General features: G+C 41.7%; 1 protein-coding gene across 3 annotated transcripts; it reads right to left on the bottom strand.

The window, feature by feature from the left end:
- Positions 1-27,372, bottom strand: patl1 (PAT1 homolog 1, processing body mRNA decay factor). 3 transcript variants are annotated; one of them, XM_008110714.3, is made up of 19 exons: positions 27,297-27,372; positions 15,923-16,034; positions 15,416-15,630; positions 15,234-15,311; positions 13,901-14,095; positions 13,070-13,171; positions 12,162-12,251; positions 11,758-11,960; positions 11,406-11,495; positions 10,008-10,191; positions 9,650-9,773; positions 8,473-8,570; positions 8,227-8,286; positions 7,331-7,479; positions 6,379-6,541; positions 4,242-4,397; positions 3,802-3,893; positions 1,833-1,982; positions 1-1,154 (listed from the first exon to the last, which is right to left on the bottom strand). In XM_008110714.3, exons 3-19 carry the CDS (start codon positions 15,590-15,592, stop codon positions 1,133-1,135), a joined length of 2,133 nt encoding a protein of 710 aa, XP_008108921.1. In that variant the 5' UTR covers positions 15,593-15,630; positions 15,923-16,034; positions 27,297-27,372; the 3' UTR covers positions 1-1,132. The 3 variants fall into 3 exon arrangements, with proteins under 3 accessions (XP_008108921.1, XP_008108913.1, XP_008108916.1); XM_008110706.3 differs by lacking the exon at positions 27,297-27,372 and adding an exon at positions 23,567-23,724; XM_008110709.3 differs by lacking the exons at positions 12,162-12,251; positions 27,297-27,372 and adding an exon at positions 23,567-23,724.
- Positions 27,373-27,960: the final 588 nt, after the last annotated feature.

Genomic DNA, 27,960 nt, shown 5'->3' with positions numbered 1-27,960 from the left:
ACAAGTATACATTTTTTATTTACAATACCCTATAAAAATGTAAATTTAGAAATTTTTCATTAATCATAACCAAACCAAAAAGTAAAAGCACAATAATAATAATAATGGACCACCTGGTCATGTGTACTGAAGGGAGTAGGGTTAGATGAAGGGATCAAGAGAGGCTAAGAGATTGCAAAGGAAAGGAAGTGGTGGAAAAGTTAGAAATTTGGATTGATAGGGAGACAGGAGGAGAATGCAGAGGAAAGGCAGCATTAGTAACAAGGGTTTACTTGTTGGAGAATACCTAAGTGTGCAAATTCTTTTTAAAAGCAGAGTAAAAATTTAAAACCCCACCACAGCCAAATAAAAAAGAGCACAAACCAGCAGGACCTAGCAGTGTATACTATTGTAATTCACTAAATTTGTTCCAGGTGAAATGATTCCTGGTACCTTATGGGTTAAGTCTATGAGGATCTCGGCCAGCTGGAGCTTGAAGCAAGGTGTACGTCAGAGACAGAAAGCTCAGCTAGAAAATGAGTTCAGGAAGACTAGACAAATGTGCAAAAATGATGCTGCTTCATCACAAGGTTTAGAAAGGTGATTGCTTTGTAAGGACTGGGGCAATACTATAGTACGGCATCTGACACTGGAAGAGCAGAATAGGCTCACCAGTGGGCTAGACAGAAAGACTTCCAGTCATTTAATATCTCCAACACAGAGGCCGCTAGTTTCACCATTTCCACAGTGCAGGGACACAGGCATGTTTGTGTCCCCCTCTCCTGCCTAACACCCAGTGTTTTCAAGCAAGGAGACAGAAAGCAAAGTTAATCCCCCTACCAATCAGTCAGTAGTGTGGTGGGGAGAATAGGGTCTGTTTAGGGAGAAAATCCATTGTGAAATTGGGAAAGGAAGGGAAGCCTGGGGTGGATTTGATGCAGGAAGGACATGCACAACTGCAAACTGACGGGCAGGAAAGGGAAGCATGTCCCTAGCCAAGCTCAGAGCAAGAGAGCAATTTTCCGTGCTAGGACAGAGAGGCATAATCCCACAAGGATTTATTTCGAGAAGGCACTGCCTCCTCTTTGCCTACTAAAACACTCTGGAGGTGGCAGCAACGAAGGACACCAGCATGGCAGAACTTTGAGGCCTTCTACCGTATTCCTTGAATCAACCTGAAATGGCAGAAGGCAATAAGAAGAGCTGTCAGAGTGACTGCAGTAATACTAGCTAGGAAGTTAGAGAGACCTCCTTTTCATACAAGACATCTTTCAATTAAAGAAATAACATTTAAAATAAATGTTATTGTATGTAATGAAATAGTAGGTCAGACTCTAAAAAAAAACTATATGCTTAGTGAAGATTTATGCATTATACCATAAACATACAGCATAACGTAAGCAAAATGGCAACTTTCTTCCCCAAGGAGCTTGCAATCTAGAATCTCTACAATGGAAGCTCCCAACAGAGGGAAAAGTAAATACAGTAGTAATAATGAATGCACACAGATTCAGTTACATGTTCTTAGGCTTTATCTGTTGCAAATTAGAAACAAGGGTTAAGCCTAAAGACTTAAAAGATGGTAAATATTTTATCCAATTCTCCAAGATCTTAAAAAAGTAATTATCTCTAAAGCTTTCATATTTCGTGAACCCAAGCTTAATTCTATACTCAGCCACCACACTGATGAGCGTCTACCAATACACAATTGTGGGTATGTGCCATCAACTTATTCTGCAATTTTCCCACCCTTCCACTCAAAGAGTCAACTCAACCTTTGGAAATCCAATACCCTCTCTTCCTTCTTGCTAGCAGTCGTTTCTGTTAATGTATGGACAAGAAGACATACTTACTGCAACTTTGTTTCTAGCACATTCAGCTTCTGCCGATCAACATAGCGAGAGAAGAGTGATAAGAGATTAGAAGGGGGAGTCACTGGCTTTGCCAAGGCTGCCTGCGGGATCCGGAGAAGCTCCCGGGTTGCCATGAACATCAGATCCGCCCTGCGCAAATCAAGGGAACAGGAGGCAGGGGAAAAGGGTAAGAGCCTGGTTGATTCAGGGCCAGTGAGAGTATTCCATGGAAATAACTACACTTCCATTTCAGGTCTATTGCATCATATGATTTATTGCCAAGTAATGAAGATAAATAAGGTGGGTACAATATATCTCATTTGGCACTTTAACAGCCATGGCTCAATGCTGTGGAATCATGGGAGTTGCAGTTTTTCAGGGTTCTCAGCCAAAGAGTGCTGGTGCCACACCAAACTACAAATCCCATCATTCAATAGCATTGAGCAATGGCAGTTGAAGAGGCGTCAAATTTCATTAATTCTACAGTGTAGATGCACACAATGTTTCATGTACTAATTTTTGCAAACATCAAAAACAGGGAGGAAAGGAGCGAAAGCATGCATGCCAGAGAAAGATCTTGGAAAAACGTATTTGCAAAGAGAATCTTATGGGATGGCTCCAGAGCTGTACTCATTGAAGTTTCTGTAATACTGGAGCAACTTTTGCCAAATGCTCCTTCCCTTGAACTTGTCTGAAAAGTTGTGCCTGCTAGAAAGGTTAGGAAGTCTTCATGACTCAGGAAGTGGCTCTGAGGAAGAACTGACAAAGGCCACCATCCTCGTCACTTCCCTCTCGGAGGAGGAATTCAGGTTCTACCATGAACTGAGAATCAAGTCTGGTTGAAACTCATTTGGATGAGGCTCTGCAAATGGGTGCAGGCGCAGTTTTGCAGAACATGATGCTGCATTCTAGATTGTCAAAATGAAGAGAACACCAGTGCCAATGGCATTTAAATTTGTTGTTACTGATATTTATCATGCTGATGTATTTTATGTGTTTTGCTTGGTAGTCATGTGCTGCTCTATGAGCTGCCCTGGGTCCCTTTTGGGAGATGGTGGCAAGATATTAATAATAGTAATACTACTACTACTACTACTACTACTAATAACAATAATAATAATAATCTACAGTGGGTGAGGGAACTGCAGCTAAGCTTGCTCACAGGAACAAAGGGAAATACATCTCACCAGGCTGCTTTCAGGCACAATTGAAAAGGTCCAGGGGTAAAGAACTGACCTGGATCCCAGCCTCATCTACCTTGCAGATTCCTATGCAGCTGGCTTTTCTCTCTTTCTTTTGAACTTGTATTGTTGTAGTATTTCAGAAAAAGTATTGTGCCATGCTTGCCCCGATGCAGACCAACAAGTAGGGCAATCAAACCCCTAGAGCAGCAAACAGCTCTCAGCCCCCCCCCCCAATACCCCAATTGTTTTCTGCCCCCAAATGATCCCTTGAGAGCATGGAAACTGATTTTGGGGCAGTTTTGCTCCTTCCTGGGCTACTTTGGTTCCAAGAGAAGACTTTTTTTTCAACAGGACGTAACCCTAGAATTCAATTTCCAGGTCACTTCTGATTAAAATGGCTCATGAGGTTTTTAAAAAGCACTCTTTGAAGCCCCGCAGGTAATATTAGCAAGGCGAAAACACCTTTTCAGTGTTTTTCAGGGAGTCTACACTGCCAGATAATCTGGGATAAACAGAAAACCTGGGATCAGATCCTGGGATATAAGGCTATCTGGAACAGCCTTCAGAAAGCACTTCAGATGTTCTTGGACTCCAGCATTTTTCGCCATTGCCTATGCTTGGTTAGTATTGCAGTTCAATAATTCAGTGAGCTGCAAAATTCCCACCTCAGAACTAGCCTTCTCTTACTTAGTGTGGATTATCTGTATCTGTTCAAACAGCATACCTAAAACATGATTTTTAAAAGAAATAAATTTTAATGGCTGGAGATGGGTTGCACAACTCACCACTGGTTGTCTTGCATGTGCTCTGTATTAGAGTCTGAATTTTGCAGTTCTTCTCCTCGGCTCAAGACCAAATACAGAAGAGAGAGGCCAAACTGCAAAGGGTTGGAGAAAAGAAATTAGGTTAACAATTGCTTCCTTTTTGTAAGCAATGATTTCTACATTAATTCCACTTTATTTTCAAAGACTAAGCAATTCTTATATGGGATCAAAAAAGCCTCTCTTATAAATATGCAAAATAAACAGTGAACTAAATGAAATGATAAAGAGAAAGGGAAAATCTACAATAAGCATTTTCTATAGTCATTAACAAAAAGATATTAAAGAATACTACCCTTTAAAACCCATGTGTAACAAACACCCCATATGCCCAGAACAACAACAAAAGCCATAAACCAGAGCTTAATGGTAGATTGGATGAGACAGAGATAAAAGTAAAACACCTTGTTCTGGAGCACAGCTGTGAGGTGTTGGTTGGCAGATGGAGCTGCTGTTGTGCTCTGAGGTAGGTTCATGAGCTGCTGCAGGATGCAGGCCACAGTTCCCAGGGGTAGATGGTAGAGAACAAGGGAGAAGGGCCTCAGCAAACAAGGGAGAACCTGAGGAAGGAGAAAAACGTATGTTGTGAATGAGTCTTCCGAGCGCCAATGGTAGGATCAGGAGGAAAAGAAAGACTCCTCGCGAGGAGGGCTCGTTGGAAGACTTACACAGGAAAAGGGTCAGGGAGATGCTTGAGGAATACTCAGCATGAGGATTCATTTGGGGATTTGGAAGGGGATCCTGAGTTGGAAATGACTGTTGAGGACCCGGTGGTGGCGGAAGGGGTTGGCGTAGACTGGGCACGGGTTCCGGAGGAACTTGGGGAGGAAACTGGGCCCATGGATGCTGAGGACGCAGGAGAAGCTTGGGGTCCTTCAGAAGCAGACCCCACATGGTCTGCCTGGAGGAATTAGGGTAATTCCGCAGGTGTGGACAGGCGTGGGCGTGGGCAGGGCGATTCTGGCTCTGATGAGGAACTTGGGACACCTGATCCTAAGGCGTTGGTTGTTTGGACGCCCAAGGAAACCTAAATAAATTGGGGACTTTTGGTCATTGTTCCTTGCGTGTGGCAAGGTGTTGTTGGGCGCCATTGGGTTTCTTGTACGTGACTCCGAAGACTGGCTTGGGACTTTGCAACCGATGTAAGTTTGATCCGGGTTATTCTACGACGGAGGGCTGGAACTGTGTGGGTTTTCTCTTTGGACTGCATTGTTATTACTATTTTGCATTAGCTGCCGCTCGCCTCCGCCATTTTGGCTCTTTGTGTAACCCTGTGACGTGGACCTTACTGTGACGACTTCATTCCTCGGACCCTGGACTGGACTACGACCTGGTGTATCTCTTCGCTCCCGAATTTGGCTTGGCTTCATTCCCGTCCCCGTGGCTGCTTCCTGTGCTGACCGTTGGCTTTGTCTCCGACCCTGACATTCCTCTCCTGCCCTGACTCCGGACCGGCTTACGACTACTGTGACTACGTTCCGTTCCTTTGACCACTGGCCCGGCTTCCAACTCTTTGCTTTTGTCTCAGCGTTTTTCAGAACATTTTGGAACGTCGGGGCGCTTTGTCCTGTGTTTGTTTTGCTATTTTGACCCTGTGCTGCAATTTTGAGCTGAATTTAAGCAACCTAGTTTTAATCCGGATTATATTCCAGTTTGTGTTTTTGGGGTTTCTTTGTTTCAGACTGTTCAATCACACTGAAGGCTAAGTGTTGCAAGCTCCCAGGACCTTTTGTTGAGCTTTTTTGAGTTATTACTAAATAAACTGAATTTACCTAACTGGCTGGCGTCTGACTCTTGACACGTAAGTGCCATTTTACTTACACACGGGACTAGAAGCATGCCATATGATGGAAAGAGGAACAGAGCAAATCTAGATACCAACTCAATGATATCTGAGCAGAAATCAGGTGGAAACATTTTTAATTAATTAAGAAACATGAAAGGATGCTGTTTCAATAGAAAGAATGATGAAGGGCAAAATTAATATTACTATATTACTAGATATCTATATTATCTATTAGCACCTCCTTGTCTGCTGCACTAGAATTTACTCAACAATAACTGTAGTATCCCATACAACATATAATATTCTAGTAGCCTTTGGGATAACAAGTTAAAGTAACATTATCATCCTCAAAATATTTTGATGAAGCAGAACGGGAGGGAGAGAGGGAGGGCAGAGAAAAGTACACTTTCTGGCTGTGGCTTTGGTCTTTCCAGAGCACCAACCTGAACCATTTACAACAAAAAGCTATATGTGAAGCCATAATGCACACTAAGAAAGTCCCCTCAGCCGCAAGACTACTTTTCCAGCTTCTGAAAATAGTTCTAAAGCAGGTCTCCCTAAAATCACTATGATTTATTCCCCAGACAAGTATTTTAGGATGGCAGCTTTTGTGAACTGATTTAATTCCTGATAATCAATTAATCTTGACTGTGGAACATTTTTTTAACAAAAAACGAAAGTTATTAGAGGTGAATTATTGTTCACACTTAAGATGAACCTTTTGTGATACGATCAGTCTCTGTGGGTGTGTTTACCTCATCCTGGGCATCCTTCTTGATTAGGAAGGGCAGGTTCCTGGCTGTTGCCATGAGAACGTTGGCAGCTTGTTCAGTGGACAAGAAGGGCAGAATCCGGCCAACCAGACGCTTTCCTTTCCGGATGCACATAATCTGCACAAAAGGGTCATCGCTCAGCTTGCTGGAAGACAACACACATGTTTGTTAGAAAGAACACCTCTACACCACAAACAACTCCTTCTGTGTGGAGGCCCACATAAAAATGCGGGTAACCCTACCAACATAGAAGTGTAAAGAAAACGAAGTCCCCCTCCATCTTGTCAAAGAGACACTCTTGCGTTACAAGGGCTTTCTTGATACCAATCTCCCCCCCCCCCCCCCCCCCAATTTCAGGAAAAAGTGAAGCAGGCTCAATTAGACTTCAGGAAGCTAATTCTCAGTGTCAAGAAAAATGGCCCCCCAACAGGAGGGAGTTTGGTCTATTTTATCATCATCTTTTCCTTCTCCACTTCTCTGGTAAGTCAGAGTTCTCCATTAAGTTGTCGTGGTGGTAGAGGCCCTTCAGCAATGCTATGCACACTACATTACCACTACTTCCTCCTCACAACTCAGGCAACAGATACTGTATATAGTGATTTGCTATCATTCATCCAAAATCTTGCTACGGTAGCTTAATCCGTTCCAGAAACGGATGGACTAGAGACACATTGGAGATGGTAAGTCACACTTTCTCCAACCACATCCTATGCTATAAGGTTGAAGTCAGCAAATTTGGTGGTGGGGACTGTGATGGGGCAGTTGGGATGGGTGTGTATGCAAAAATGGCCAGAATGGTGCATGCATCCTGCAAGCCATGTGTTGCCCATCTCTGGTACAAGGAGTCCATCCACAATTAATATTCCATTCTTCTCAGGGAACTGTCTCTGTTTGAACAATATAGGAATGCCTGTCCCACTGGGTAGACTCTTACCTTTCCTGGTTGGATGTTTTCCCTCTTAGATTGTCATACATATCACAGATCTTTTGCTTCCTCTCCTCCATCAAGGCTAGCCTATCCCCTTCCAGGCTCAAGAGGTAGCGCCTCTCATAGTCTTCTACATCCAGGAGTAGGCTGTATGTCTAATTATCATGAAAAAATGTTCAGACACATATATAGAAAAATGGAGGAACTATTCCAGGCAGGATTGCAATTTTTCTGCCTTAATTGAGAAATGGCTTAATTGGGAAGGGCTTCTCAAACATTTTTTCTGCACTCATAATTCTTAAGGAGCAGACTGGTACATTAGATTAAGACTTCTAAGTATTTTTCCACTCATGACCCCATTCTGCCCAATAATTTTTGTGTGATCCCAGCTATACAGGCATATAAAATAGGTATAAAAATCAAGTATGTACTGATAGCCAGCATTCGAAAGGCTTGCTAAACAGGCTGATAGTCCCCTTTATGAAATACAGCTGACACATTTTCTGTAGTCTACTGTAAACACTACACATTGTTGTATGAATGGGTGGCCTTCAGAAAGCTTTTACTGTTGCCAAATTTTTCGGGACCCCAACACTGGACTAAGGGGACCCCATTTGGGGTCGAAGTCAGTTTAAGAAGCAGTGCTTTAGACAGAAATGCACTTCTGCCTGCCAAGTCAGGCCATTAATTTAAACTACATTCATTTTAAGCAAACTGCACTGTATGGTTATTTCAAGAAGTGAAGTAATCATCACAAAACCATCTGAAGGACATTGCATTTCAGTGGTAGCCTCTCTAATCTAAATCCAAGGATATGTTTACCCATGGTTTTCTGCACCCATTGCCTTCGCCAGGCCAAAAATCTGAACCTCCCCTTTTAACATGCTAGAATTAAAACTTACCTTCTCAATCATGACAAGAGTCTGACGCCTTTTATCTCGAACCTGTTTCTCTTTTGTCTCCTAAGGAAGACAATGAAAACACTTGAAGGACTGCCCAATTGCATTTTTTTAATGCAACCTGAGCAGAGCAGGAAACAACAAAGTTTGCTCATTACAAGATACCACAATTGGGAGGAAAAGGTGAAGAATAAGGGATGATAAGATAACTGCTTGAGTAGCCAAGTCAGCATAGCAAAGGAAACTTACGTCTTCTTCACCTCGCAGCGTCACAACAGCATCAATCATTTTCCGGGGATTGTTCACACTGGAGACTGTCAGCTTCCCTAGTGAGCCTTCAAACTGCACTGAAAGCATGAAGAAAAAGCAATGCAGGTGGAATTGCATAAGCAAACTTACCTGACTAAATAGCTTGTCATCTCCACAAAAAGCTGTTTTTCTCTCCTCACCCATAAAGCGTGCCTTTGTAGGAGGATCATGGACATTGGCGAGTCTAATGTGCCATTGAATCTAGTGTGCACCTCAATTTTCAAAACCCGACACCAAAAAGTATTTGCTGCCAAATATGATGCGCAGCAGCAAAAAGTGTAATTTGACCATTACAGTTACTGCCTGCTTAGAATTCCTTCTTTAAAAACAAAAGTGTTAGAGCACCAAAGCATCCAGCGATGGAAGAGAAAATCTTGGGGTGCATCTATGCTCTAGAATGAACCCACTTTAACTGTCTTGGTTCAATGCAATGGAATCATGGTGGCTGTAGCTTGACATGGTCTCGAGCCTTCTGCCAAATAATGTGGATACCTCACCAATCTACAAATCCCAGGATCACACAGCATTAAATTGGGGATGAAGTCCCTCAAAAGGGAGCTTCAGAAGCAGCTCCTGAAGCACCTTTCCCTTTGGCTCAGCACTAAGATTACTGTAGTACGCAAATCTAACGCACAACCTAATTTTGGCAATTTAATTTAGCCAAAAAAAGGTGAGTGTTCGACTCGAGGAAATAAGGTGTTTTGTCCACACAAGGGGCTCATAAATATGCAGTCCCACTATTCCTAGATATGCAGGTGCCTACCTCTGCCTCCTCACTGTGGAGGTGTCTAACTTACACATGCAGCAGAACAGTAGAGCTCTGAGGGAGTGAATGAACAGATTCATTTTAGACTGCAAGGGAAAAATAATCATTTTCCTATAACAAATTATGAACATGGAGAAATAAAGAGGAAATGAACACAGCAAGGTACATGCACATCTTTTCAACCTAAAGTGCCTTTGTAGGGCCTTTATAAGGCAATGTTAATATTGGGTACAATTCGGTAGTGATGTCCTCAATCCCACCTCAATCTGCAGCCAGGTCTCAGCTCTAAATTCTATTTCCTTAACCTGCTCTATGGATAGGCCAGAATTTGGCTATACAAATGGTACATACCTGGCTTATAGGCATGCTCTAACTTTGCAACTTGTGGGGTGATCAGCTTAGTGCGTTCTTTCTTAGGACCATCACCATGCATATCCTCAGCCGCAGACAATTTTTCCAGCTTCTGAAAATAGTTCTAAAGAAGAGAAAGATGGTTGGAAGCCCAGAACGTCAGCCTGGCACCCTGACCCAAGACCACAGCAAGTCAAAGTGCAAAGAGCTGCTCTCAGCTTTGAATATAGAGTTCAAAAACAAAAAGAATTCTTCAGGGCCACAGTCATGGGAGAAAGAGTGTCCATGGTCTCTGGTTTGCCCTTTGGCATGAGCAGAACATTAATGCAGCCTTCCAAGAGGCCACTGGAGTACCAACCTGATAATAGAAGTCATCCAAGTAGGGATCAGTGCTCTGCAGTTGCATCATCTGGATCTTTGATACCCAGTCCTTTTCCCGCTGGAGCATGAGATTGGCATATGGATCCTTTCTGATTTGTTCCTGGTGGTTATTTCGATGATTCCCTCGGTCCCCAACCGATCCATTTAGATTCCGGTGCTGACTGAAATGACCCAGAAATCAGAAAAAACGTTACCAAACAGTTGTGTTCTTCTATCTAAGTACTGAAGAGCATATAGCCTTGAATTGATAAAACTCTTGCCCCCGACCAGTTTTGAGATGGACAGAGAAAACATCTCCAAATCAACCTAACGAGCAGGACCTCATTGCCAATTTCCAAACTTTGAATGGAACTAAACTAACAGAAGCATAGTTTTACTCGGAATGAGCTAATGTCATCCAATTACAATCTTGTTCTGTGTTTTGATAGCTTACGAAGCTGCCTTCTTGATGTCCCAAGTAACACTCTGTTCTGAAGCAGCATGCAGAGTTATGGGAATGCTAGGTGATCTATTTATCAAGGAATATAGCAGTGGAACTGGATTTCTCCCCCTTTTATATAAAAAAGTGGAGAGCCAACACACATCTGTAATCAGGTTCTGGAAAACATTTTTTTTACTTTTTAATTATTTTATTATATATATGTTTAAAAAAGAAAAGAAAAAAATAACAAATACAGCACTCAAATGCAGATCATACAATAACTATTAGTTATGGTATAATTATCACTTTTTAACGAAGTCATATGCCTCTTACCTCCCACCCGTGAACCCATCACCTAAGACTTCCAACACTACATAATGTGGAACGCAAACAATTAGTATTTCTACACAGTGTGACTTCAATACTCAGTATTTTGAGTATCTGTCCCCTTGGTGTAAAAATTAGATTTGTTCAATAAGACTAGCCCAATGTTGAGTCCAGCATTCTGCTTTTATTAATGTAGGATCTGAGTTGACAGATAATGCTTGCTGGCAACCCTGTGCTCTTGAACACAATGACTGTTCAGAGCATCGATCAAACCAAACCATGAGTCCCAGAGGTGTTCCCAAGGAAGCTGTAGTGGAGTTCCATCTGAGACTCTTATGCTATGCTGGAAAATACAGGATCTTAGCAAATGTCTGGAAGTATAGTCTGCAATTTTAGAGTACATCCATCCATTTCTATTCTCATCAGCCCTGGCTGTTTCCCCCATTTCTCTAAAACCTTGTGATATGCAGATTTAAAGGCAGATTTTTTTTCAGAGGCCTGGAATCTGCACAGATAACTCTAGGCACAGAATTCTTGAGCCAAATTGTGTTCAACCCCTTGCAACACCTCGTTGCTTGCACTATAAAGGTGTTTATTCTTTCCCTCCTTCAACAGAAGCACACTCACCTCCTGTTTTGCTGCTGCCTCTGATGTAAGAGTCGTCGGTGCTGTGGGTGAAGGTGAGTTGTATCTGGCCTGAACATCTGTGGCTGAGGCCTAGGGAATAAAAGTTCTGTCTCAGAAGAGTACAGTGGAGGATTTTCAAACACAATTCAGTTTAACACTCTCAATGGAAGAAATGTGGTGGAGGCTCCTTCTTTGGAGGCTTTTAAGCAGAGGCTGGATGGCCATCTGTTGGGGGTGCTTTGAATGTGATTTTCCTGCTTCTTGGCAGGGGGTTGGACTGAATGGCCCACGAGATCTCTTCCAACCCTATGATTTTATTATTCTAAATGCAGAGCAGAAAGGAAAGGGATACCTTAGGTTCTGCAAATGAGCTCCAGGACACGGGGAGTGATGTTGTGATGGTGCAGGTGGTGCCCCAAAGAAGGCACGGAATCCGCTGGCTGGGGGTATCATCTGCCCAACTCTGCCTTGGAGGAGTTTAGGGTTCATAGATGCAAGAGGGCTGCTAACAAGGCCAGACACCCGTGCAAACTGACTGGGAGACATCCTACCAGCCTGTAGAGGGGAGGAGGAAGAGAAGATAATTTCATCGGTACAAAAAACTTTATCCATTTGATAATGTAAGAGAGAGGACACAGACACAGAGCATTGCGTACAAAGGGGGTGAATTGGTACAGCAAAACAGAAAGGCCTGTATGATGCTGTGTGCAACAGCAACAAAAATGAGAAAAGGGAGATGATTATCCAGATGTCTACCTGTGCTCCTCCTAGCAGCTGTGCTCTTTGGAGGTGGGTGAGAACAGGAGTAACACTGGGAGGAAATGGGTGTCCCAGGAGGGAGGAATTCTGGGAAGAGAGAAATAGAAAACACCAGTTCTAAAAGCGAAGTCTGACCCAGGGTAAACATTCTAGGTTCCATCTTCAGATAAGATAAGGGAGAAAATAAGCTAGAACCGTCTCTGAAATAGGCAGCATGAAAGGGGAGGCAGGCAAGAGTCCAGAGGATTGGTGATCTCCCATGATATGCGACATGCAAGAGGACGGGAAGAAGAGGAGAAAAAACAAATAATTCAACATAGAAGTAGACAACAAGGCCAACCAACACTGAAGAGTCTTATTAAAGGTCTCTTCACAAACTGTATTACACAGAGAATAGGTCTACTCAGTTGATTAGAAGAGTAACAGTAAATCATGAATACCCAAAAGCACTAAGTGCCAACTGCTGGACATGTTACTTGTAGTGTGTAATTATATTTGACAGTAACTGATTCAACAAGAACAACCTGAGAGCATATATAAGAATGTATTGTCACAAAAATTACATAAAGAGAAGGATCTCAGTTTTTTTAGTACTTGATTATGACAGAAAAATACTAAAAGAATGCTCTCTTCATAACAATAAATGATTACAGTACTAAACAGAGACTTAGCAATGCACAAAGATGTCCCTAGGGGTCTCCTCCTGTTGACAGACTCTACGTTGTCCACAGAACCCAGTGCATTCAAAGCCAGAAGGATTTGTCAAAATATCGTGATACTAAAGAGACTCAAGGGTATGTTTGTTAGGAATGGCCTTCAAGGACAAACAATATCAGGGGAGGGGTAAAGCAGAAAAAGATTTCAGAATGCAAGCCAGGCCCAAAGTATGACATAGCCAGAACTACCGTCACATTGCAGAGCTGGTTTGGAGACATCCTTTCACTAAAGGGACTTGGATAACGTTGCTGAATTGGGACTCTGATGTGAACAGGCTTTGGACATAAGATCTGTTGAATAAGAAAAACAAAATGATCACACCAGAGTTATTTTAAGCTGCAGCCATTAATGGCTAATTCCAGTGTTTATACCCTGTCCTGTTTCTTTAAAATGGACAGGACTAAGGGAATCATACTGGCCAAAGCTAATTAAGTTCCCTTCTGAATCCATGCTGGAATTATATCACAATTAAGGAAGAGCATGGTGATGTGCAGAGATTGCCAACCTGGGTTTTGCAATGGTGGTAATCCTTGGATTACCTCCTAGTGTCATCATTGTCATGGCTTTCAAGACATGATCAATGACACAGGAAAGATATGAAACAACAAAGAACAGCAAACGGCCTGTTTTTTTCTCCTGAGGTAGACCTTTATTTCACTGAATATTCTGAACACTACAGGGCAGAGAATACATCCTTGCCAGATTGTCTTTCATGGGACAGCCATCAGCAAAAAATCGTGTTGCTGGCATTCACTTTCTATTCTGGCAGACAGGTCAGGTGGAAGACAACACTGGATCTTAGAGCAGCTGTAATGTCAAGCTCAAAGAGCAGACAAGTAAAACGTGTTTCAAAGAAAGCAAAGAGACATGAGCAAAGAGAAAATACTTGCCTTTGCAGACACTGAACAGAGAAATTAGTATCAATTCCTATTTTGCAACACAGTACAAACTCTAAACTATTCCTTCAGGAGACCATCACCCAGATCACCCACTCTTACTCCAAGCCGGGGGAGTAGTACCTGCTGGTTAAAGTTGGGCATGCTGGGCTGCTTTGGTGGGGTCCCAATGGGAACAGCCCTCACAGGAGGACTGCCAATGACTGGTGAGGATGACCGCCTTGGCAACGCCCGCTCCGAAACATCCTGCTCCTCTTCCTGGGCTTGGGGAGGCCTCTGTGGGAGGGCATATTCTAGTACTGACACAGAGGGAACCTCCTGAAAAGAAGGGAGAAAAATCACAAGTTATTTATTTCAGAAGAGACAAATCCCCATTCTCAAGTGGGAGGTCTCCTAGCATATTTAACTAGTATACCGAAGTGGACTTTCTGAGTCAGGCATGAAGATGAGAAAGTTTGATAAATACCTGTGATTACTGTAAAGAGCAAGTAGACACAACTCTACTGACTAGTGAGTTACCTGCTTAAAATATATTTTGGTCCCCATCCTAGCCATTACCTTCTACTGCACTTAAATACTAAGAGCTCTAAAAACTTAAAAATCAAGCCCCAGGTAAGCTTAATAAATTAATACACTTAGTGGAATAGAGCCTGCCCCATAGAGCAATTGTTTTTCCTGTTAGTGAGAAACAGCAGAAAGAGCAAAAGCTTCATACTGAAGCTTTGCAATTTCTCATTTTAGAAATTGACAGCTGGAGGTTTCCAGAAATTGAGTACAGTGAAAGCCAACAGCCTTATTGTTATTTCACCCTGACCTAAGCCTATCATCTATGGATGGATCTAATTCTCCTTGTAAATGTCTGGTGTCAATACATTCTACTTTAGAAAAGTCGACAAGCAGAAAAAAGCCCACCTTGGTTTCTCATATTCAAATAAAGAGACTCTGAATCACCAAGCCTTCATTCAAGCAAATTCAAAGCACCATTTTAAGAGGAGAACTCAAATTCTCCTACAGGTGAAGATGTATTCCACAGCATAGTTTGAGCTATTATAGAAATCTTCTTTCCCACACTAGGGTACTTGGCTCTCATAACCAATGTGATATCCTTAAGGAAATGCTTCTGCCCCCTTTACAGAACCTCCACTTGCTCTCTCTCCCTTCCTCCGTTTGAAAGAGGTGTGGCAGTCATGGTGCTTATGGGATCCTAATAATTGCAATGCAAAAAGTAGCCTTTTCTAGGCTCTTCTCTGTTCATCCATTTATGGTGAAAATGCCATTATTGCCTGTGATAAACCAACATGGCTGCATTAACTGTGTGTTTCTGTATGGTAGGGGGCTGAACTGGATGGCCCTTGCAATCTCTTCCAACTCTGTTTCTCTAAGCAAGAAAAAAACTGATTGCCTGGAAAATAAGGAATTTTTTTTTGAAGTAACAAAAGTAAAATAAACTGAGTACCTGATTGAGAAGTGGCCCTCTAATTCGCCTGAGTACTGAAGGACCATCCCAGATGCTTGAATTAAGGCCAGTTGAGTGCTGGAAAGGAGGTAAGATGAGAATGAAAACCACAGAAAGATGTTTACAACCCAGATAGGATATAATTTATTCATTTTCTTCCACTACCATGACTTGTTACACACCTGTACCAGAGGTCGGGTTTGCACAGCCTGCATGATGGCTGGGTCTTCTAGCTCATTATCAATCACCATTTTACTCAACCTCTCTGCCAGGTTCTCTTCATGGTCCCCCAGTAGGTCCATCTCGTCAGTGACTCCCCGTTCCACTTGTTCTCCTGCAGATGCAGGCTTTTCCTCCATCTCTGCCAGCCTTTCATGGGCTTCCTGCCAATCATCATCTAAAGAGGAAGGACAGAAAGGATGTCTGCCTCGTACTCTTGGCCTTTCCCTCACTCCTTGTTCTGTGACAGCATCATCTGCCTACCCCCCACAGGCAAAAGACAAAAATAGCAAAAGGGCAGCCTTGGTAGTATGAATAACAGCAGGGCAACTCAGGTCTAGATCACAAGATCTTCCACAGGGAAAAATGGGATTGTTTAAATACAATTATGATATTATGCAGAAATAATATCCACATAATACCAGGCTTATGATTGGAAAATCCAGGGTCCATCTGTGACACAAACTCACCAACTGCACCAGCTCCAAAGGTGTCATCATTGAACTGGTCAATATCTTCATCTTCCTCAGCCAAGTTATGATAGGCTTCATCATCCTCATCTAAAGGGCAGTCCTCCAGAGACTTAAAAGAAAACCACAGCATTGATTTTAAAAACCAAAAAGGTCTGACCATCTCCTGACGAACCCTAAAATAATATTCCACAAGCATGGGGTCTGAAAACTTGTTAGACATAAAAAGTCAAAGGTCATATGTTTTAGTAGATGTAGCATCACATTAACCTTCCCAATAAATACAACCAATATATTTGCCTTGGAGCTGCCACTTAACCCGCAATTACTTTGGGTTTTGTTGTTATTGTATGCTTTCAAGGCCTAAGATGAATCTATAACAGTATTTCCTTGAGAAATTTTGTTTAGAAAGGATTTGCCATTGCTTTCCTCAAAGGCTGAGAGAGTGTAACCGAACCCTGTATCCACAGTGGTATTCCAATACTCAAATCACTACATTATGCTTAGGGATAAAATTCATGGAAGTACAACATCCCTATACAAACGAACAGTGTTTGCAGTTTTGTTTCACTGCTGAAATCACACTTAGAGATCAAACCCATGGGAGTACAACACTCCCACACAAACCAACACTGTTTATACTTTTTCTTCACAGCTGAAAGCTGGTTGTGTTATGAATCAGGATGATGTACTTTTTGGCAAAGCTAGAGATGTTGGGTTGAGGTTTACAGTCTCAAGTTAGGATGCCTAGGTGTGTGTGACCAAACTCTGTTTTCTCACATCAAGCTAGACTTCTTACCCACCATTTTTTAATTTTTCACCACCCACATAATCTTAACATAATCTCATTTTACTCCCTTCTTCTCATACTGCAATACTACTACTTCAGCTCCCTTAAATATGTGGATGAAGTTCTCTGGGAGTTATGTCATTGAAATGGAGCTATATGCTCCCTAAATCAAGTCATGTCACTGGGTATCTGAGCTCAGCTCTGTCAACACTGACTGGAAGCTCTTCACAGTTTTCTTCCACTACCAAGAAATTTTCCAGCCAATGGATCTGGACCAAACTTGAACCTAAGACTCTCTGCATGCAAAGCCCAGGCTTGAAAGCTGAACTGTGGGTATTCTCCACAAAAAACTGTGCCTGAATAATTTTGAAAACTTGACATAGGTTTCTGAACATGTGAAAGACTACCTAGCAGAACAGCTGGAACAGCCAGCTCTATACCCTTTTCTTACCACCTGTAGTCCAGAAAACTATGGAATATGATTTGCTGTATAAGGCTGCAATCAACAAACTACTGATTCTGCATGAGTCGTCAAATTTTATGAAAATCACACAAGAACGGAAGCCTAAAAACATATTCCAATAATAGATTGATTAAATAATTGTTTAACACTGTCATCTTGTCACTTTCTTTTTCCTATGCCAGCATATGGTGCATATAGGGTTTCACTCATGAGTCAGTTTGAGTTGCAACGTTTGAATTTTAAGTTGCAAGCATGCACCAATATTTATTAGCTAGGTAACCACCTGCAGCCCTGAAGATGTGCTTTGGACTGCAGCTCCCATAATTTCTCATCCTTGATTATGATGGTCAGGGCTACTGGGAGATGTCGCCAAGAACATGAGGAGGGCTAGTTATACCCCTGAATTCCAACAGTACAATTTTCAATGTGTTGCATACATTTAAAAAAACAAGAATGGAATACTAATGAGCAGAAACTGAAAGTAAAAACAAGATGCAAAAGCCAATCCAAAGTCATTTTGCTGAATGAACCATGCCTCATGTGACCATCTTTTAAAGGCACAGACACTCAAACAATGAGTAGAAAGTGGTGTGAAAATATTTTAGAAAACAAGTACATCAATCACAGAATATTTTATTTACAGCACTTTTACCCCGCCTTTCTCATCCGAGGGGACTCAAGGCGGCTTACAATAAATAGCAAAAATTCAATGTCTGAAACCAATACCAATATAACCAATATAAAAACAACGTAACATTACAGAATAAAAATACATTGTACAAAATTTAAAACATATCCAAGTTAAAATCCATTCGTCCAAAATCCTAATAGTGTTTTCCGTGTACTCTCAGGTGGAGCTTTTAGCTGATCAGAAGCTATTTAGTCAATTGACCAATTTGGTCAACTGACTCATAAAAATGGTCAAATAATGATTAAACATTTTGAAAGAACTGACTTCATTAAAAACAAAGGAGATACTTCACTTAGGACTGACTACTTGATAAAACAAAATAGTTAACTGTTACTGTAAAATATAGAAAATGGTTTAAAGCAGAACTGAATAAATTAATTTTTTACAAAAATAAGTACTGTACTTCACCGAGTATTTTTCTTTTTGCTTTTATTCTAAACACATGATCAGCTGATTAAGTATTCTTTAAATAATATTTTAAAAACAAATTAAAATAACATCAGTAATCTATACACATAATAAAAATGAAAATATGTATGTGTGTATGAGGCTGAGGTGTCCACTTACACAGACAAGCTCCTGCCTCCACAAACAGATATAACTCCCACTACTCAGGAGACACCAAAGGCCCTCCAATGACATTGCAGGTTATAGTGAGTGCCATGAACATGTCCAGGAGCCCTGACAATGTCCCCCACAAACACCATACTGCCCATCACCCAAGTGAAGGTTTTCATAAGGGGACAATTTCATCCTAGATTTTCTGTTTTTCCTCCACTACAGACATCTGTGTTTGATTCCTGGAGGGGCTTGGGGGAAACTGACCTTCCTTTCTGGGAGTTGTAGTTCACCCACAAGAGATACTGTGACCTCCTCTGATGATGGACCTGGATGAAACTTAGCACACAGAACCTTCATGACTAACTCAACCTACTGAAGGGTTTTGAGGGGTATGACTCACCATAGTGGGAGTTGTAGTTTATCCTACAGCCAGAGAGCACACTGAACCCCACCGATGGTGCATCTAGAACAAACTTGCCCAACATAACAAACTGATTGAGTTTTTCGGGGTTAACCTGGTATGATGTGAGTTGTAGTTACCCACAACCTTATGCATTTTGTACAATTAAAAAAACTGATTTTTTCAAATAACCTGAGCAATGCCAGGTACTCAAACTAGTTTAAAATAAAAAGTAATTTTTAGAAGCTTACATAAAGATGTCATCTACGCATTGACTTTCTTGGGTTCAAATCATTTTTAAAACAACAACCCAAAGACCACAATGCAAGAAGATTGGCTTATTAAGATGTGTGAACTAGCTGAAATTAACAATTTGAAGATCGAGGAGAAATCCTTGACCAGCTGTAAGGTTTGGGACTTCTTTATTGTCTTTTTATACCAGAGATGGAGACAAACATGTTTTTTTAAAAAGTAGAAGAGTGTTATTAATAGTTGAATTGTGGCATTAGTGATATCTTATGGGTGTAGAAAAGCAAAGAAATTAAAACCAACAGGGAGAGAGTGTGAGGCTCATAAAGTAGGCTCTGTTATGTTTAATGGTAGGGGCTGTGATCGCTGCAGTGAGGATGATTGTTGTAGACTATGTTGTTAATTGTAGTTGGGTTATTTTATTAATAAAAAGTATTTGTATGGGGTTGTATGTTTTTCGGGCTGTATGGCCATGTTCCAGAAGTATTCTCTCCTGACGTTTCGCCCACATCTATGGCAGGCATCCTCAGAGGTATTTGTATGGTTTTGTTTTTGTGGGGAGGGGCGGTTCTGTGACTATGTACTTTATCTAGTGTTTTATATATGGTTGCTTTTTGTTGAATAAAAATTACATTTAAAAACAACACAACTGTTGTAAATTTTACCCATTTGTGTGTTTAATCAATCCGATGTTGTTAATCTCATTCACCAACATACCTCGTACACTTACAGTGCAATAAGGGTCTTTGGACCATAATAAAATGTTGTTGTTGTTGAAAAACAACACCGTGAAAATATTTCATTGAGCAGCTGACCATATACCAGAACATCTTTGGACTTAATGTAGTATAACAACGTTTTCCCTGTATTCAAATGGATCTTGTAACAGCTTAGAAATAACCGAGAGAATGAAGTTGGTAGTATAGGCTTTCATACACTACCGTATGTCTAATTCCTCAGATACATCTTCACATCTGAGGATGTAGACTAATATAGCTACACTGCAAAGGGAATGCAGTTTGACACTAGTTTAATTGCCACTGCTCAGTAAAATAGAATCATGGGAATTACAGTTTTACAAGGTCTTTAACCTTCTCTGCCAATGTTGTGCTGGTGCCTCACCAAATGATGACTCCCATGATTTCACAGACATGCCAGGTGAAATTGTTTCAAACTGCATTATCTCTACAGTGTACATCAGTGGTTCTCAACCTAGGTCCCCCAGATGTTTTTGGCCTACAACTCCCAGAAATTCCAGCCAGTTTATCAACTGTTAGGATTTCTGGGAGCTGAAGTCCAAAAACATCTGGAGACCCCAGATTGAGAACCACTGGTCTACACCTAGTCTACAAAAGCTTATACTACCTTAATTCTTTCCATTTCTAAAGATCCCTTTGCATACTGATAATCCAGACTGTGTCTATGTCTTTGAACATTTACCCTGAGTTCTATTGTAGAAGAGAGTCTTGGTGGCAGAGGGTTCTGGCAGAGGAGGAAAACTAATATAAATGGGATTGCCATTTAATAGGAAGAAATAAGGGAATTCAAAAGGCATTTAATCAATTCAGTCTCTTCTCCATCTCATCTAAAGCCTTAGGGCAAAGATTAGTTTTGTTAGTTATCCCTTTTGTAGTCAGGAGACCAGCCATAACCTTACAGCCTGGAGGATGGGCCTTGGTGGGGTGCCTTTATGCCATTCATGCCATAGGCACAGTCCTGTTATCTCAGGGAGAAAGATGAATTGACACAAAAGCTTCTCAAGTGAGAATTTACTGCATAAACAAGATAGATTATATGTAAGAAAAGCTTTTCCATCACAATAATGAAATAAAGAAACAGCCTTATAGATTCCTGCATTGCTGGTAGGCATACCATTTAGCTAAAAGACTAATGAAATGAAATTTTAATTTTATTTTAGCTTTGTAGCCATAATACAAATATTTGTGTTCTGCTGTATTTGCTTTGTTTTTAAATTGTATTGGGCTTCATTATTGTTAGTTGCCATCAGTCCTTATGGGGAGAAAGGAGGGAAAGAAATAAAGAAAATGTACACACACACCCCCCCCCACACACACATACACACTGAAGCGCTCCACCATATACATAGATCAGAATCTATGCTACACAATATGCCAATGCTATTACAAATAATGTTTTGTCACTCTTGCTACAGGCCAAAAGGTAATCCAAGAGGGATAGTATTTGAACCACCCTTAGCTGTTGTCCAGAGGATACCCAAAATGGGCAAAGGTTTGGAAACCAAGCCCTATGAGGAGTGACTAAGAGAGATGGGTATGTTAAGCTTGGAGAAAAGAAGGCTGAAAGGGACAGTGATAACTATGTTTAAGTATCTGAAAGGCTAATACATTGAGGAGGGGGCAAGCTTGTTTTCTGCTGCTTTGGAGACTAGGCCACAGAGCAACAGATTCAAATTGCAGGAAAAAAGATTCAACATTAGGAAGAACTTCCTGATGGTAATAGCTTTCTGGCAGTAGAATTTGCTGCCTTGGAGTGTGGTGGAGTCTCCTTCTTTGGAAGTTTTTAAGCAGAGACTGCATGGCTATCTGTCGGGAATGTTTTGATTATGTGTTCCTGCATGACAGAATGGGGTTAGACTGAATGGCCCTTGGTGTTTCTTCTAACTCTATGATTTCTAAGTGCTATGTGAATTAATGCACAGTTTTAACTGTTCAGATATAGACTTTTGTCATTGAGAAGACTAAACCTGAAAGGCAAGATGAAGAATAAAGGATTCAGATCTGAGTCCTACAATCGCCTTATATGTTGCTGGAAGGAAGGAAGGAAGGCAGGCAGGCAAACACAGGAGTAAGATGCCTGGCATCCTCCAGATATTCTAGACTGTAATTCCCATAGGTTTTAATTGGTCCTAGGGAACCTGGTCTCTCTCCTCCCCAAATATATGATCAAATTGCAGTGGGTAATCCCATGTATTTGGGGGTTGGGGAGACCAGGTTCCCAGGTCAAATTAGTGCAGTGAACAGGCATCTTGTATTAGCATGCCCAGATTACAATACATAAAAGCCCACAACACAAACATCACAAGTTGCTGCCTCAACAGAATCCAATCTACTCCACTGTAGAAAGTTCTCTCCCTTCTATGTTCCCTAGAGCTTGAGGTTTCACTTCTCAAAACCAAAGGCTAGCAAGACTTATCAGCACAGATCAAGCATAGCATAAACCAATGCCTGACCTATGAATAAGATACAGTCCCAATACAAAACAGGCTAAAAATATGAATGGGATTGATTACTATGATATTTTACTTCCTATTTCTATATTTTAAAAATCCTACATTTTGGACCATTTTCAGTTTTGCAAAAAGTATTCTGTTGGCACAAATATCTTCAGTCAATGCCATGGGATCCTGGGAGTTGTAGTTTGCTAAGGCCCCGGCGCTCTTTAGCAGAGAGGTCTGCTGGAAGTTAGGCAGTTGGGGTTTATATACCTGTGGAATGTTCAGGGTGGGAGAAAGACAGCGTATCTGTTTGAGGTAGTTGTGAATGGTGCAACTGGCCACCATGATTTTATGATGTTTAAATGTTTTTAGTTTTTAATGCCTTTTGTATTGTATTGTTGATGTGATGGCACTGTGTTGCCAATTTGTAAGCCGCCCTGAGTCCCCCAGGGGAGAAGGGCGGGGTAGAAATACCGGAAATAAATAAATTAACATTGAATAGCCTTGCAGCTTCGAGATCTGGCTGCTTACTGCCTAGGGTAATCATTTGTTAGGTGTTAGCTGGCCCTGATTGTTTCCTTGTTCTTTATTTACTGTCCTATTTACTGATTTTAGAGTTTTTAAACAGTGGGAGCCAGATTTTGTTCATTTTCATGGTTTCCTCCTTTCTGTCGAAATTGTCCACATGCTTGTGGATTTCAGTGGCTTCTCTGTGTAGCCTGACATGGTGGTTGTTAAGAGTGGTCCAGCATTTCTGTGTTCTCAAATAATATGCTGTGTCCAGGTTGGTTCATCAAGTGTTCATCCAGTTTTTTCTTCCACCCTGGACTTTCCACAAATATATAAACCCCTCTTGCCTAATTTCCAACAGCTCTCTCAACCTCTGAAGATGCCTGGCATAGATATGGGCGAAACGTCTGGGGAGAATGCTCCTGAAACATGGCCATACAGCCCGGAATACTCACAGCAACCCAGTGATTCCGGCCATGGAAGCCTTCGACAACACAGAAACCCCAGACTCCCTCTTTTCCGCGCCTTTGCCAAGTCTAGACGGGCTCGCGCTCAAATCACCTCACCAGCGGGCGCGAAAATAACTCTTTTGTCCGATATGGCCCTCCTTAGGCAGGAACCCCCCAGGAGGATCAAAAGTCACCTATTTGGGCTGCTGGTGCGGCTGCCGCTTCCTCCTCCCTCGGCCTAAGGCGGAGGGAGAAGCAGCCGCGGAGCCGCCCCCACCTCCAAACGCCCCTCAAGGCCGGCAGCCCCCGAGATCCCCGGGGCTTCTTCTCCTCACCTGATAGCGGAACATGGCTGGCCGGGCGCGGAGGCTCCGCGCGGACCCTCGCTTCAGTCCCGGGCCCCCGCCCCCTGCCCTGCGCCGCGCTGCGTGCCCCCCACGTCCTGACGTCTCCGCGCGGACGCAAGGATTCCTCTTGCGTAGCTACTTTCGGCGCGCATGCGCACCAGCACCCGCATCCGGCGCCCAAGTCCCGCTATTTAAAGGGCAAGAGCTTCTTGTTTCCCGGTTAGGGAGGAGTCCTGTCTTAAAGAGATCGAACTTAGTTTTTCTTGCTATAGCAGCCACGGGGAAAATTGGGCCCTCCAGGGCTGCTTAAGCGACTGAGGGGGAAAAGGAAGGGGCCTGAGGCTGTTAGGAATGGTGGGAGTTGGAGTCCAAAAACCCTGCAGGGCCCATATTTGCCCATGCCTGTCTTATAGGGTGGGGCGATCTACTATGCTTTAGTAGTTTGATTTCATCGACAAGGCTTGCTGCTGCATTTGTGCACCATGTACTTAATCACGTTTTATTGATTAGCCCATTGGCCGTATCAAAACATTTAACACATAGACATACATACAACATACAGCCCGCGGTACAAAAAAAGTTAAAATGAACAAGCTGAACTCTGGTTTTTATTCAGATCGTATACTTAATTGTTGATAAACAAGTTCCTGGACCACCTCAACAGCATTCACTCAAACATCCAATTCACCATGGAAAAAGAAAATGAAGGAAAACTGCAATTTCTAGATGTCCTAGTAAAAGGAAAAGGTTCCCCCGACATCAAGTTCAGTCATTTCCGACTCTGGGGTTTGGTGCTCATCTCCATTTCTAAGCCGAAGAGCCGGCGTTGTCCATAGATGCCTCCAAGGTCAAGTGGCTGGCATGACTGCATGGACCGTCATTACCTTTCCGTTGGAGCAGTACCTATTGATCTACTCACATTTGCATGTTGTTGAAGTGCTAGGTTGGCAGAAGCTGGGGCTAACAGAGGGAGCTCCCCTGATTCAAAACGCTGACCTTTTGATCAGCAAGTTCAGCAGCTCAGTGGTTTAACCCGCTCAAACATCCAATTCACCATACAGATAAGGAACAAAGAACTAAACCTCAGCATTGTATCTCAGCTTTCCTCTTTGGCCTCATTTTTCATCTTATGAAAGTTGAGTATTTGTCACTGTGACATGGGCCAACGACCTTTGATAAACTGGGCTCTACAGGCCAATGGATACTCCTCCGCAGACATCAGAAGAGCTGCAAGGACAAGAACAAGCCATGAGAGTCAAGACAGATCCACCCAGAAGAAAAGTGTTCTTACCATATATCATGGGATCCACTGACCGCATAGAGAAGCTGATGAGGAAACAAAACCTACAATCTATCTATGCTATGTTCAGCAGTCTACATAGGAACCACCAAACACAGCATTGCCCAAACACAAATCAAGGAACAGGAGAGGCACTGCAGACTAACTCAGCCAGAGAAGTCAGCCATAGATAAGCACTTGATGAACTAACCTGGACACAGCATATTATTTGAGAACACAGAAATGCTGGACCACTCTAACAACCACCATGTCAGACAACACAGAGAAGCAATTGAAACTGAGATTCAAGGTGGCAAACAGTGCTAAAAACAGTACAATATAAAACATTGAAATAGGATATTTTATTATATGAATGAAGCAAGGTAAAATAGGTATAATGATGAAATACAAGCACAGAAATTACAGCATTGGAAAATACATCCCAGTTAATTCCAGAAAAAGCAACTTACCAAAAATGCCTCAAAGTAATATCAGGCAGTCCACAAGTTACAAACAAGATAGATTCTGTAGTTTTGTTCTTAAACTGAATTTGTAAGTTGGAATAGATACATTTTTAAAATGTAACTCCAGCCAAAATATTTATTTAGCTTTAGATAGCATAGGGAAGGGCTAATACCCCTCTGGTGTTTGTTTTGCTATCTCTGCCCTTTTCAGGAAATTTCACTTCACTTTCTGTTGCTGTGATAATTGGATTTTGAGAAATGTGGCTTGTTCTGGAAACAAGGATTGGTGAGAAAGCTTCAGTTGAGGCACCTTTTCCCCAGGGTAACTCTTTCAGGAGTGAATTCCCCTTCTGAGGGGTAGATTTCTCTCACTTCCTGTTGAATTGCTTCTGTTTGTAATTATGAGTAGTTTGCAAGTCAGATGTTTGTAACTCTGCGACTGCCTGTAATTCAAATCTCTCGGTATTTATTTTTATTTGGGATTTAAAGAATGCTGACTTTTGTATAGCAAAATTTCTATTATATACAGCTCCATGGGAGATCCATTACACAGGTTTGGAACCCTGTGAAACTCACAGTTAGCCTAGAACCCACCATAACTAAGTGCGTCAACTTACAACATTATGTTTGCATGTAATGCTGCTCTTACAAACAGATGAAAACTGGGAAATGTGCGGCCAAATGTCATCAAGAGTGGTGCACGAGAGCAAAAGTTATTAATGAGGAAGACCATGCAAGCAAGGAGAGGATGTAGCAGTTTGCTTTTGCCTATTAAGAAAAACAAAACCATGCCTTTGCCTCTCCCTACTAAATTAAGTGGAAGGTATTACACGGTTTGTAGTAAGTTAGCAATTGAGTACAAAAAGGAACAGTGGGAGGAGGAGAGAAGAACTGGAGTACAGTAGAGTTTCACTTATCCAACATAAACGGGCTGGCAGAATGTTGGATAAGCGAATATGTTGGATAATAAGGAGGGATTAAGGAAAAGCCTATTAAACATCAAATTAGGTTATGGTTTTACAAATTAAGCACCAAAACATCATGTTATACAACAAATTTGACAGAAAAAGTAGTTCAATATGCAATAATGCTATGTAGTAATTACTTTATTTACGAATTTAGCACCAAAATATGACGATGTATTAAAAACATTGACTACAAAAATGCGTTGGATAATCCAGAAAGTTGGATAAGCAAGTGTTGGAGAAGTGAGACTCTACTGTATTTTGAAAGTAGAAGTAGTAGGACAGAGGATTGTGCAAAACCGTGATAGCTAGAGGGCAGAGATTAAGGTCCCTTCTACACAGCTGTATAAAAGCCACATCTGTGTTGAAGTGGATTATATAGCAGTGTAGACTCAGATAATCCAGTTCAAAGCAGATAATATGGATTAGCTGCCTTGATATTCTAGATTATATGGCCGTATAGAAGGGTCCTAAGTGGTGAGTAACTTTGGCAATGTGAAGGGCCACTTTAATGCTCTAATGCTGCAGGGATTATTGGGGGGGGGGCTGAAATTCCACTTCTGGGTATTTTCAGTGCTAAACAGTTCAAGGAAGCTTTGCAGCCTATTTGAAAGGTATATTGTTGCTGCTAGAGGCTTCCAGAGCACAAAAAATCACCCTCTTTTTTTGGTCAGAAAAACATTGTAGCATGTTGCAGAGATACCAAAGGTCATGAAAGCATCCATTGCCTACTCTTTAATAGTAATCCTCACATTAATGCATAATCATTCATGCTCAATGTATTTAAACACATATGGTCAAAGTATAGGGCTTCTACCTGGTTCATTAGGTGCCATATTGAAGGGAAGGGGTGGCAAAGTCAACTGGGACCTATAGGCTGCATACAGCCTTCAGCAACTCCGGGGAACCCCTATAGCTTATGACCTCCATTTAGCAGCGTGGCTATGAATCCTCCAGACATTGGGACTCAATAAAATACAGAAAATCAATACTTTTTTTCTGCTACTCACCTTATAACAACTTAATGGTTACTCTGCTCATAAAGACTCATTTTCTGGATCATGTTGGTCACTGACCTCTGAAGTTTCCTTATCAAGAAGATCTGGAGCAACTCTCCCATCATTCTCTCCTCTTAATTAACAAACTCCAGGTGTTGCTTAGCACACCCTTAAGGCTTGTTTCCTATCAGGAAACCACCCCAAGAAGACAAAAAAAGCCCTTGTCCTGCCTGATTAAATCCCCAAGGATGTAGCTATGACTTGGATAAATGAAATTGCTCTCTCTAGTAAAAAAAATCCGACTTAATACCCAAATTTCAAGCAATGCTGGAAGTGTGATATTGAAAACAGTTTACACCTAGAACTTTTCACATTTCTTGGAAATTGTGCATGTCCATTTTCTTTCGATACCGAATTGTATTTCTAAATGCCCAACTGGAGGGTTAAATGACTGCAATGCTAGAAATTTAGGAATAGAAGGCCAATTCCATGGGGAGACAATGACAACTTCCTTCCCCTCCTCGGAGCTTCATCCCTACCAGACAGTATGAGCCAATAAAGGACTGAATGCTTTGCAGGTTATCTGATGTTGGGGATTGGCATCTCACTCCCATCCCTATGCTAATAGAGAGTGCATACCACAGCTAGAGATACTGACTGAAGAATAAGAGACACT

Source organism: Anolis carolinensis, chromosome 1, assembly GCF_035594765.1.
Source record: "Anolis carolinensis isolate JA03-04 chromosome 1, rAnoCar3.1.pri, whole genome shotgun sequence".
Classification (NCBI taxonomy): domain Eukaryota; kingdom Metazoa; phylum Chordata; class Lepidosauria; order Squamata; family Dactyloidae; genus Anolis; species Anolis carolinensis.
This window is presented reverse-complemented; position numbering and strand designations above follow the sequence as displayed.

Bases quoted from the DNA above. Each gene is read 5' to 3' on its own strand.
- patl1 (XM_008110706.3), bottom strand. The intron at 15,631-15,922 runs GTGAGTTTGTGT...CTTCCTCTTTAG, and splicing joins CTTTGGAGCTGGTGCAGTTG to ATGATGATTGGCAGGAAGCC. The intron at 15,312-15,415 runs GTGTGTAACAAG...CCTCCTTTCCAG, and splicing joins AAACCCGACCTCTGGTACAG to CACTCAACTGGCCTTAATTC.